The sequence below is a fragment of the Myxine glutinosa genome, chromosome 12 (genome assembly GCF_964187855.1).
Source record: "Myxine glutinosa chromosome 12, kmMyxGlut1.1, whole genome shotgun sequence".
NCBI classification, from domain to species: Eukaryota; Metazoa; Chordata; class Myxini; order Myxiniformes; family Myxinidae; genus Myxine; species Myxine glutinosa.
This window is the reverse complement of record NC_136272.1, coordinates 29,709,320-29,723,406: the sequence shown is the minus strand read 5'-3', so window position 1 is coordinate 29,723,406 and position 14,087 is coordinate 29,709,320. Positions and strand designations below refer to the sequence as shown.

The window sequence follows — 14,087 nt, the reverse complement described above, 5'->3', positions numbered from 1 at the left end:
ATATATCTGTATATTTTATTATATATCTGTATATTATATATCTGTATATTATATATATATCTGTATATTATATATCTGCATATTATATATCTATAAATTATATTATATATCTGTATATTATATATCTGTATATTATATTATATATCTGTATATTATATACCTGTATATTATATATCTGTATATTATATATATCTGTATATTATATATCTGCATATTATATATCTATAAATTATATTATATATCTGTATATTATATTATGTATCTGTATATTATATCATATACCTGTATATTATATCATATATCTGTATATTATATTATATATCTGTATATTTTATTATACATCTGTATATTATATATCTGTATATTATATATCTGTATGTTATATAATCTGTATATTATATATCTGTATGTTATATTATATATCTGTATGTTATATTATATATCTATATGTTGTATTATATATCTGTATATTATATTATATATCTGTATATTATATATGTGTATATTATGTTATATACCTGTATATTATATTATATATCTGTATATTATCTATCTGTATATTATATATCTGTATATTATATATGTGTATATTATGTTATATATCTGTATATTATATATCTGTATATTATATATCTGTATATTATATATCTGTATATTTTATTATATATCTGTATATTATATATCTGTATATTATATATCTGTATATTATATATCTGTATGTTATATATGTGTATATTATGTTATATATCTGTATATTATATTATATATCTGTATATTTTATTATATATCTGTATATTATATATCTGTATATTATATATCTGTATATTATATATCTGTATATTATATATCTGTATATTTTATTATATATCTGTATATTATATATCTGTATTTTATATATCTGTATGTTATATATGTGTATATTATGTTATATATCTGTATATTATATTATATATCTGTATATTTTATTATATATCTGTATATTATATATGTGTATATTATATATCTGTATATTATATATCTGTATTTTATATATCTGTATGTTATATATGTGTATATTATGTTATATATCTGTATATTATATTATATATCTGTATATTTTATTATATATCTGTATATTATATATCTGTATATTATATATCTGTATATTATATATCTGTATATTATATATCTGTATGTTATATATGTGTATATTATGTTATATATGTGTATATTATATTATATATCTGTATATTATATTATATATCTGTATATTTTATTATATATCTGTATATTATATATCTGTATATTATATATGTGTATATTATGTTATATATCTGTATATTATATATCTATATCTTATATTAACTATCAATGAATAAAATCTAATCGATTCATTTCCGAGCAGATGTTTCTTTACATGTGAATGAAAAAAAAAAAAGCAAGTCTGAACGCCTCCCCCTCCCCAACCTATCTCTACCTGTATATCTAAACGAACGATCGAAGGATTGCTTTACATTCACGGCATATCATCCTGTATTGCGGTATAGGTGTGGTTGAATGGAACAATTGGACATTTTGAACAACATTATCTCTCCACGAGCCTTTCTCCGATGCACGAACGTGAACTGAAGTCCAAATCAGATCAAGTCTTCACCAAAATCCCCCATGGTACCCGACTGCCCTCATCCTGCTGCCGTTGCCATGACATCCGCATGATGAAGGCGCTAAAATCACCGCTTTGTTGCCCCCACGGATAAACATGCAATACGATCCTTCATTTGAGTAAATAACTGTTTATATTTGCCAATTAAACGCAGAAATGAGGAAATGAGGGTGGGGGTGTTACACTTACAGAATGCAGTCCGAGACCAGAGAAAAAACGCTGAAGATAGACAAACCGACCTGTACCTGCAGATTACCTGTGCCCGTGTGTGTGTGTAACCACGATTGGTATGCCGCTTCATGCGCATCGCGGGTTTTTCAATCATTCAAGAGTTCGATGGACTTAACCTCACGGATAAAATAACCACACTGATCGCATTTCACGACCATGACAGAGCTCAAAGTCAAACCCAACCGGTTAGACACCTGTTGAGAGATTTAAATAAACTAATAAAGGAACCGCCAAAGCTGGTGTACCGCTTCTCCTGCAATGGCGTAGTTATGAATCTGAGGTAAAAAGAGAGAACTGAGATGTGTGAATAATGGAAGCGAGCTTACCGGAGCGAAAATAACCATACACATCGGGAAGGGAGCGACCTGTCCTCCTCACATCTCCCTCTGCCTCCTCTTCCTTTCCTTTCCTTCTTTTCTTTTTCTCTCTATACGCTAATTGTTTTCTCTTTTATGAATCGTCTGTTCCGTCTTTCCTCATCTCGATTTTTCTCTTTCGTCTTCTTCTTCTGCTTATAACGCTGTGTCCGTTGCGCGCTGATCGACGCCACGCCCTCCCTCGCCCCGCCCCCCCAAACACCCACCAATCAATATCTCCGGTACCCATCTTCTTCCTCCTGCATTTAGGTATGAATCGGATCCTTCTCCTGCCTGCCTACGGACACGAACACGGTGTTTGTCACACCAGGTTGAAAACATAGGGGCAATACCCCTGGCGCTCACCTGGTAGAATAAACAGTCTGCTGCACCGACTAAGTGTATTTTAAACCAATTTCAGCGTTTGCTAGAAGACAGGGCAGCATGTAAATCATACTAACATAATCATAAGACTTTAAACAAACAAAAAAATACCTATTTTGGGGTGCAAACCCCTCTACCCCAACCCCATATACCTCCCTGACCCAAAAATTTTCTAATGTCTTGAACAAACATTGATACATCATGGGTGATTAAGGTTGTGGTGAAGTTTCATCGAAATTGCGTGTCGTTTCTGAGAAGAAAGCAAATACCTATTTTGGGGGACAACCCCCCTGTAAACCCCCCAAAGGAGCAGATTTTTTTTTTAATGCTGTGAACAAACTTTGGTACCGCACTGCAGGTAAAGGTTGTCATAAAGTTTCATCAAAATTGTGTTTGTAATTTCAGAGAAGAAAGCAAATACCTATTTTGGGGGGAAACCCCTCCTATAGTCCCCCAAAGGAGCAGGTTTTTTAAAAATGCTGTTCACAAACATTAGTACCGCACTGCAGGTGAAGGTTGTGATAAAGTTTCATCAAAATTGTGTTTGTAATTTCAGAGAAGAAAGCAAATACCTATTTTGGGGGGAAACCCCCCCTCTAGACCCCCAAAGGAGCAGGTTTTTAAAAAATGCTGTGAACAAACTTTGGTACCGCACTGGGGGTGAAGGTTGTGATAAAGTTTCATTAAATTGTGTTTGTAGTTTCAGAGAAGAAAGCAAATACCTATTTTGGGGGGAACCCCCCCCCCCCCTATAGTCCCCCAAAGGAGCAGGTTTTTTTAAAATGCTGTTCACAAACATTGGTACCGCACTGGGGGTGAAAGTTGTGATAAAGTTTCATCAAATTGTGTTTGTAGTTTCAGAGAAGAAAGCAAATACCTATTTTTGGGGGAAACCCCCCTGTTGATCCCCAAAGGAGCAGGTTTCTTTTAAATGCTGTGAACAAACTTTGGTACCGCACTGGGGGTGAAGGTTGTGATAAAGTTTCATCAAATTGTGTTTGTAGTTTCAGAGAAAAAAGCAAATACCTATTTTGGGGGTCAAACCTGGATCCACTTTGACCCCCCGGTAGACCCCCTTAGATCCCTGAACTTTGTTCCAGGTGAGCTAAAAACCATCCTTTCCGGGATTTCAAGTGTCCACAGGTTGTTTTCCCTTCTCAGGGTCGTTTCCTTCTTCAGACCGAACAAACCCAAGTGGTAATTATTTTTAACGTGTATAATAAGCCATCCCCGCACTCCAACACAAGCCCAAGTCCACAAACTTTCACAGCACAAGACAAACACATCACGCAGGTACTTCAGAGTAATTTGATGATGGAGCGTGCGTGGTCTCATGCAGAGATGCTACCGAAGTGCTCTCATGCTCTCATTGAAAAAATTACACTAGGTGGTTTGCCATTGCCTTTCCAAGAGGCATATTATGTAATTCGATTTGGAGTTCGCCAAACAATGGTGGACTTTGTGAAACACACCGTGGGATCTTTAACGTCTTCTCAGACGAGACACGTGACAAAGTCACGGAGAGCGTCACCAATTTACACCAATGGTCAATGCCCCCCTGCGAACCTGGCCTCATCAATGTTCAACGCCCCCTGCGAACCTGGTGTCACCAATGGTCAATGCCCCCCTGCGAACCTGGTGTCACCAATGGTCAACGCCCCCTGCGAACCTGGTGTCACCAATGGTCAACGCCCCTCTGCGAACCTGGTGTCACCAATGGTCAACGCCCAACCTTCACCCCCTGTGCTTTTTCTGGTCTTCATCAATGATCTCTCTGACTCTCTTGAAAATCCTCTCTATCTCTTTGCTGATGACTCTACTCTCTGTCGCTCCATTCTTTATCCCTCAGATCAGCAGTCTGCAGCCTCCTCACTCTCTGCAGACCTGGACAAAATCACAGACTGGGCAAACAAGTGGAACATGTCTTTTAATCCTGACAAATCTCACACTCTTACGATGTCTCTCCGAAAAGACCGAATGGACAACCCTCCCATCCACCTTCTGAATAATCCTCTCCAAGAAGTTCTGTCACTCAAGCTTTTGGGTCTCACTATCTGCCATGATCTTTCCTGGGAAAACCACATTTCAAATCTGGCCTCCAAAGCCAGTCGCCGACTGGGCATCCTCCGTTGTGCGAAGTCCTTCCTTGGCACACCTGAGCTCCTCACCACATACAAGGCTTTTATCCGCAGCTCAATGGAGTACTGCTCTCCCCTCTGGGCTGGTGCTCCTGCCTCACACCTAGCTCGCCTTCACGCTGTTGAAACCAAAGCATTCAGAATCATTGGAATCTCCCGCGATGAAGCTAACTCCAAGGGCCTCTCACTCACCCACCGCAGGCAGGTTGGTGGTCTTTCCGTCTTCTACCGACTCCTCTCTGGCCTTGCCCCCCCCCCCCCCAGCTCTCTCTGGGCTCTGTCCCACAAATATTCCTACAGGTCAGTAGTGTATATATGTTGCTTCTGGGACACTCTCATTTTCCCATTGACTTACATGTTAATTTTTCCCCTCCCTCATTGCCCCTAAACACCTCTATTTCTCTCACCCTGTTCTTTACGAACCTTCTAACCTTTTGACATGTTATCCTTATTCATTAGACCACTTAAACAATGGTCCTTCTGTGTGAACCTGTGATCCTTCTGACCTTATGGACCTTTTAACCTTTTACTCTTAATATCATCTGGTGAATCATCTTTGACCCACTCAAACAACGACCCTACAAATATTTGTTTATGCGTGGGAAATAATTTAACTCTCTTGCCACTCCCTTCACCATCTAATATATTAACAAAAAAGATGTTTGAGTTTGGTTCTTTATTAAGATATTTTAACTGAGCTAAGATAAAATGGTAAACCTCCCTCAATGTTCTTGTTTGAGCGCCTCCAGTGCCACATACCATTTTAAAATTAAAGTATATATTTTCCTGGCAACCATCAAAGTTTTCCGTCCACTCAAAAATATTTCCATCTTTTTTACCCAATTCACCGGTATTTAAATTAATTCTCTTATTTGTTTTGTAAATTTTTTTACCAGTTGTCTTTTCAATTATACCTATTTGATATTTTTCACATTCGTTATGTTCACCATTTATATACCAAGGTTGATTACACCTCCACTCTTTAGTCTGGTTGGTACTTGGTTCTATCATTTATATAATAGTAAAAAGGCGGCGGTAGCCCGTTAAAATCCCTAACCCCCTTTTTAACTTATCACTTATATACTTATATAACCATAAGGGAGACTATCAATTCCATTTTCTAAAATAAACCTCTTATCATCAAAAGCCCCCAATGCTTTCTTATTCACCTCTTCTGAATATAATTTATGTTTATAACTTCTTATTCCATTAATCTTTCTAAACTCTTCTTTCTTTGTTGTTAAACAGTTATAATAATCCTTAAAGTTTATTGTTTCTTTAATGACATTTTTCTTTATGCCTTTTAACTTCTTATCAGTTTTTTCAACGTTATTCACAATGTATTTATAAGCATAAGCCTTAGACCTCAATCCCACAAATTCACTCATGACATTTCCTCCTAATTCATCCTTAAACTTTCCAATCACCTTTTTATTTTTAGAAGAGAACAACTCACTCTCTGGACTGTAATTACTAGTGTCATAGATATTAATGTCCTTTTTCATGTCTGAATAAACATCATCAGTATTAATTTGCAAAATAAAACTATCTGTATCCATATAAAGTAGATGAACATCATTTTGATATTTCTTCCTCAAGTTATTATAAAAGTAATCATACATTAATGACTTTGATAAATCAAGAATTGATGTTCCAATATAAATAGGTTTGTCCATTTCAATACTCTCTTTAATCAAATGGATCGCACAAAAGTTCTCAGTAAAGACCTCAGCTCTAGTAAAACTCGGTCTATTAATTAATTTTGATGCTTGTTTCCAAGATGTTGATAGTCTGATATTTTGTCTTTTTCTCACATTTTCCATGGTCTTACCAAAGACCGCATTATTCATCAATTTATAAAAGTCTTTCTCAAAATCTGTTTTTGACTCTGTTCTTCTTTGTGTATTAAAATCAATGTACCCCTTCAACCAATGACTTTGATTGAACTTTAGAACCCTATGGATCTTCTCTACTCTTAGACCTTTTGATAAATATTGTCGCAAATTTATTTGGTGTAGAACATAATTTTTCTTGTTATATAATGTAGTAAGTAATTTTTCTGTTGATTCACCTATATTAAATGATTGTTGATAATCACTTAACCACTCCTTCTTTGGACTTTCCTTTTCACAAGCAAATGGGAGATCTTTGTGTAGGTTATGAAGTTCCTCTGGATATTTCAAATCGACCTCAAAATAATAACCAACCTTTGAATCATCCAATTCTTTTTGTGTAGAGATACATACATCTTGTAAAACCTTTTTGTAATCTTTTTCCTTTACCCATCTAAGTTTTCCATAAGGAAGAGCCTGAGACATTGCCCAGCCATACAGGTTGTTCGCATCATAATACATCAAGTAGGAGCTCTCTACCGATGGATCATAATTTGGAATGTACTTGTTATTTGCTTTAGCATATCTCTTTGAACAGACTTGTGAAATTCCTCCTCTCTTTGCCTTTTCAATCATCAAAAGCATATCAACATCGGTTATCAAATCCAAAGCTTGTTTTGTCATTTTTAACATCGCGCTCCAAGCCAATCCAGGAGCAGTGTAATAGTGAGCAGGATCCAATCCATATCCAGAATGACAGATTGTTCTGAAAGCCTCAAACACATCAGCCAACAAAAGCACATCAGTTTTGAGGTACAAATCGTGATACTCACCAAGATTCTTAATGTTATATTTTTTCCAAACATTTTGTGCGTGTACATAATCTTTATCAGATATATGACTATTATTTAATTTGTTATATAAATTTTCTTTTAAAGGAAGTTGTGTTTCATTGAATCTCTCAAATGAGTCCATATAGTCATAGGGGTAAATTCCCTTTTGTGTTAGAAAATCTTTATCTAAAAAATACTCTGAAAGACATGGAAACTCTTTTAGATTTTGAACCAAGTTAGCCAATGGACTTGCCATGAATTTAAATGTATCAAGAAATCTGATATGAGTAATAGGAGATGTGTGAATTGTTTTTGTGAATGAAATGTATTTCTGATCCGTGTTTGGAATTGCTGAGATACTTCCAGAAGTCTTTGAGAGTTCCTTGATAAATAGATGTGTATCATAATGAGCATTGTTATGAAGAAAGACAGGAATGAAAGAGGGGAGTTGATAATTAATATTACAACTTTGATGAGCCGGACCTCTATATTTACCAGTGAGATGACAATGGTCTCTAACCTTTAGACCTTTACCAATTTTCTCCTCACAAATATGACAGACATTGTTTTTTATAAATTCCCTTTTTTCTTTACTTGTTGAGGACATTGGTTTATTGGTTTCTCTCATTATCTTGGTTAATCGAACACAGTCTTTTTCTAGTCGTTTCACAAACTCCTCTGGGGTATTTGAGCCTCTATACATCTCTAACTTGTTATATTTATCACCAACGGATGATTTGATATAATAACAAAAACCACAAGGAGTATGTTTTTGATATTTATTTGTGTATGATTCTTTTGGATCTGGAGAAGCAGTATCAATTTTTTCTAAAATACTTTCAAAATCAGCATATATAACAAATGGATGTTTTATTGTTTTCTTTTCATCTTTGAATGTGATCTTTGAGTCTTTTTTAGGCATGTTGATTACCGTTGATTTATGTTCACCACAATAATTTGAATGTTTATCTAATCTTTCTTGTGTATGGAAGAAGTTAAGACAACGCATACAAATATATATTTTATTTGTTCTTTTACATACTTGTGGTTTTATTAATTTTGTAATATCTTTGATGTATGTATAATGTGAATTTTCGTCTGAATTAAAATATAGAAGATTAATATGAGTTTGTTTACAATTGTCAGAAAGCTTTAAAACCTGAATGTTGTTTGTTTCTGTTAGACCATAAACATTAACTGATAAATTATTCAACTTTTCAAATTTAGGAATATCATTTAAAGTCATCGGAAACTTTAGATCTTTCGTATTTAATGTATTCTCATATTTTTTATAATGAGATACTCTTTCATCATGAAAATGTGGAGGATGTAAGTGTGCTAGAATAGACCAGAGAAAACATTTATTGTCTTTATTTTTGATATTGATAACTGCTTTTCTATTTTTGATAACACTGGGTAAATCAATGTAAGAAGAAGCTTTTAGAGGATCTGATTTAAGAATATGAATGTCTATGTAAAAAAAATTTCCTATATTGAATCCACTTCCTACGATTGAATTATCCACATCTTGCTCTTGTTTAATAAGTTCATCATAGACTCCTGATGTTTTAAAATCTTGATATGAAGATATAAAGTGTGGCTCAGTTCTCATGTATGGTGTATCTATAACTCCTTCGTCCTTTGTCATTTCTAATTTTACTCCCATATAAAATTTAAGTGGTTTCATTTCTTTTAGTGTTTTTTCAATCAACGTTTGAACAGCAGGTTTAACTATTTCTACAGCATCAACTATAGACTCTGGTTCAGGAGGTTTGAAGTTAAAGACTCTTATTTTAATATGTCCTTTGAATGCACCATCAGAGTTTTTAATAGTAAACAATTTTGACAAGTGTTTGTTAGTTTTAAGATGGGCTTTAAACCCCTTCTTGAGGATGGTTGTTTTACAGACCTTACAATGTTTTGTTTTAGGTGGAAGAGGGGAAAGTTTGTTAAGAATGTTGTATGTATGTTTTGCGGTGAGAATATGTTGTTTATAATATTTTACTTCCTTCTCGCAAGTATCACAATAAACCATATTTATAGCGTGAGAAAACGTGGTGTTTTATATATATCACTGTGCTTAAAATAAAACACTTTTGAGCTTTACAGCTCCGTTTTATATATATCGCTGTGCTTAAAATAAAACACTTTTGAGCTTTACAGCTCCGTTTTATATATATCGCTGTGCTTAAACTAAAACACTTTTTCACTCAGAATCATCTAAGTCATAACTATCACATGAATACTCAGAATCATACTCAGAGTCATCAATAAAGCTACTCTCATAACTATCATTTGAGCACAAACTATTAGTATCATAACTATCATCTGTGTTCAATGAAATACTATCATCACCATCGTCCGAGTTCAATGAAATACTATCATCACTATCGTCCGAGTTCAATGAAATAGTAAAATCTTCACTGCTGTAATGACTCATATTTAATTAGCAGAAAAAACCTTTCCATCTATACCAATATACTTTCTTTCATTAACGGATTCAATCTCTACATTTTTAATATCAAAAGTTATCTTTAAATAATCTCTAACTATCATAGAACGAAATGACATTTCACCAGAAATATTAACATCATTCATTTTACTTAGATCTACACCCTTTGGATTATTAAAGTATATACAAATTTCTCCACGAGTATTGTTGATGGTCTTATCATTCTTTTTCAAAGTATCGTGGTCAATCACTTTTTCAAGCTTTGAATAAATTGCCAGGAGTAGAGGAGAAACTTTTGTTAGATTTACTTTAATGGATGTCTTTCCAGGTATAGTTAGAGCTCTTCCTTTAAATGAAATAGAGGGGCTCATGTTATTTTCCATAACTGGTTTTACCCAAAAATTCCCATATTTATCTTTGTTCAATTTAACATCTTTGACATATTTTTCTATATCTTTCACCGAAGTAGAGATTGATTGAAATTTGTCTTTTGTGCTTTGAAACATTGTATTTATTAATGAATAAACTTGCGTTTAGTTTAAGTAAAAATTTACCATATAAATATGATAAGTTCTGAAGGATATTTAGAATTTCCAGACTCTCCATATGAGAAATTAGAGAATTGTCCGGCTTGTGATAGAATAGGGCTTAATAATGAGGGTTCATATAAACAATGTATTTTCTGTGATTTAATTTTAATTAATGATAATAAAAAAATAAAAATATATATATAACTCTTTTAAATTAGAACCAAAAATGAATTACTTTACAAGATTAATAAGAGAGATGAATGTTAAGTATTGTGATGATAATACACCATTTCTTTCAAGGGAAGAGACTATTTGTATTGAGGAAATGTATAAGGGTTTAATGATATTTATTATTCAAAATAATTTTAATGGAAATGTTAATACAAGATACTATATAAATAAAATAATGAATTATTTTGAAATTAAACCCGAACTCAGGATAAAATATAGAGTTTCTAAAATAGCTCAAAAAAAGTTAGATGACTTGTTTTCCAAATATATAAATGAATGATTTTTTACCCGTTTGGGAAAATAAGATAAAATTTAATAACCATAAAAACATTCCAAATTCATTGAAATGTCTAATAGTTGGTTCAAGCAGATGTGGAAAAACCTGTTTACTTTTAAAGATGCTCCTTGGTCCTAATTTTTTAGATTATGATAATTTAATAATTTTTACAAAGTCTAGTTTTCAACCCGAGTATCAACTACTCTCACAGGGTTTTAATGCAGGTCTTAAAAAGGAAGACATTATCGGTTTATTTAAACTTCAAAACAAACTAAATGATTATAATATTGAAGATATAATACAATTATTTTGTGATACACAGAAATCAAAATCGAAACCAAAACCCATAACTTGTATTCTCAGTGATAATACGGATGATATACCTTCACCTCAAGATTTAGATAAATCAAAAAAGAACCTCGTCATCTTTGATGATTGTGTTAATGAGAGAAACCAAACAGTAATGGATAGCTACTATACAAGAGGGAGACATTCTTCTTGTAATTGTATTTATCTTAGTCAGTCATATTTTCAACTCCCTCGACGCTCAATAAGAAACAATGCTAATACTTTTATTTTATTTAAGTTAAATTCAATAGATGTAAATAATTTTTGGAGAGATAATTGCTCTACGTTATGTAGTAAAAAAGAATTTGAAAATTATATGAAACACGATTGGAAAATATAAATATATTGTTGTGAAACAAGATGAGATATTAAAGGATGTATTTTTATTTTAAACATAATTACATATATAAATGACAACAATTATTATTAACCTTGTGGGTAAATCTGCTTCTGGAAAGAACTTTCATAAATCTAAACTCTTGAATAGTAAAAATGAAAAGATTGTAAGTTTTTTTTAAAAACACCCTATGATTCGTTTTGTGAGTACTACAACCAGAGCAAAGCGACCAGGAGAAGTAGAAGGGAAAGATTATTACTACATTTCAATGGAGGAACATATGCGATTGAGGAACGAAGGTCAAATATTTGAGGAGGTCTCTCTTGGTTCTACAAAATATTCACATTGTAAGAGTGAGTTAAATAAAGTAAAATCTAATGGTCTTGGGATTTTAGAAACTAATCCTGAAGGAATGAGACAAATTATTAAACAATTGTGTGGTGATGGAGTTAAGATTTTATCATTCGGTTTTGATATCGATGAGGAGACACAACGCAAACGTATGAAAAGCAGAGATACAAGTATTAGTGAAGAAGAAATAACAACTCGTATTAATACCAATAAAGAATTTGATGAAATATTTAAAGAAAAAGATTTATTTCAACACATTTACTATAATGATGAAGAAAAGGAAAATTTTCCCATTGACCTTTACAATTCATTAAATGATATTTTTCAATACTAAATGAATGCCGAAGAAAGAGCAACAAAGTTTAAGGAACATCAAGAGTTGGTTTCAAAAGTTGTAAAGCAACAGGAAGAGATAAAGAAGAAACAGAGACAGAAACTAACTGGTGAAGAAGCCTTTGAAAGAAAACAAGAGAAATTTTTTAAACCGCTTTTAAAAACTCAACACCCTACAGTTCCCACGGTAGAATTTACTCCGAAAAAACTTCAAATGCTCAAAGATTTTAGTCAGATAACAAAACAAGAACTTGGAAAATTACAATATGATGATGAAGAATTATTTCGGAAACTTGAGGAGGTAAATCAACCACCTAATTATGTTGTGGAAGCTCTTCAAAACAATGAATATTCAGCGGGTTCAAAAACCAGAGCAGGTCTCATTCCAACAGAAGAACCAGCAGTATTTCATCTTGTGGAAGAAAAGGTATTGATATTTAATGATGAATTGATGTTCTTGAGTTCTACTCAACCAAATGTTAAATTAACTCCAAGTTTAATGTTTCTTCTAACAAACCCCGGATTCAGCGGTTCAAAATATTTTGAGGAACCACTTGATATGGAAAGAGAGGAAGATAGGGTATACATTGAGTTGCTAAATGCACTTGATTATGGAGTTTCTGTTGCTGGTAAAAGTAAGAAGAATGAGAAGGAGAAACATATTATTGATGCTTTAAGTAAGCTTGGTTCGGGTGTTAGTTTTCTTCCAAATGACCCATCACAATTAGTTAATAGGCTATTATTGTTGTTAGGTAGTAAGAAGGCTGGAAACAACAATTGTTTTAATGAATCCTCAGCCATTTTAGATCAGTTGATGAACATGAAAATAATTAATAAATGTCAATACAAAGATATTTTATTAGATATTAAATAAGATGAGAAGCACAATTCTTAGTTTTAATTTCACAACGAGCGATTACACAGCTTCATTCCCTTACCCACTACAACTTGACCCCCTTACCTCATATGAGGCATCTTTGTTGTCAATGGAAACTTACAATACCCTTTTTAATATCACAGAGAAAAACAACAAGTTTAGTTATAATCCAGGAAGTGGATATAAAACTATAACCGTTTCACCTGGAGCTTATGAGATTTCTCAAATATCTTCAGAAGTCTCTCGCCTTATGAAAGAAAAAGGTGATGAACCAAAAAATATTGTAATAGATATTCAAAAACACACTTCAAAATCAACTATTAAACTTAAAAATAATTATAAAGATGATTTCACGATTGAAAATTCGTTTAGAGAGCTATTGGGTTTCTCTTAAAAAAAGATTGAAAATAACGGGACGTTTTACAGTGATAATGTTATCCAAATATCCTCCGGTATAAATTCAGTATTAATTCATTGTGATTTGATTGATGGTGCTTATAACGATGGAATAAGAACAAATACAATATTTTCATTCAGTGCATACTCAACCCCGATTGGTTATAAATTTAATATGGAACCAAAAAATCTTGTCTATTTACCTGTGTCAGGAAAAACCATATACAGAGTAAATTTTAGGATAACCGACCAAGATAATCATATGATATCCTTTAATGATGAAATTATATCCATCAGAATTCACCTACGTGAAGTTTTTCAATAAATAAATAATGGTTATTGTGAGAAAACATGAGTTGGGAAAATATAAAATAATTACAGGGGAGGGCATGTACCTTTCACCATACTATACAAGGTATGTGGGTAAAGGATACTATAAACCTAAGAGACAACGAGGTGTAGGTCATCAATTTCGAAATAAAGGAGATGGGATAATTGATACTCTAATGGGTATTGGTTCAACCATCCTTAAACATAAA

The 14,087-nt window shown here is 32.9% G+C and overlaps 1 protein-coding gene across 8 annotated transcripts in view; it reads right to left on the bottom strand.

Annotated features, from left to right (window-relative positions):
- LOC137438026 (synaptoporin-like) overlaps nt 1–14,087 on the bottom strand; it is an 83,911-nt gene that overhangs the window by 48,420 nt on the left and 21,404 nt on the right. Inside the window, exon 1 of one of the 8 annotated variants that reach the window (XM_078766654.1) lies at nt 2,200–2,421. The exons of 5 other annotated variants lie outside the window; for them this stretch is intronic. In XM_078766654.1, coding sequence (XP_078622780.1) covers nt 2,200–2,223 — 24 coding nt within the window. In that variant the 5' untranslated portion in view covers nt 2,224–2,421. Of the gene's footprint in view, nt 1–2,199; nt 2,422–14,087 lie in introns of those variants that run through there. 2 more of the 8 variants (XM_078766652.1, XM_068132889.2) reach the window with 2 other exon arrangements.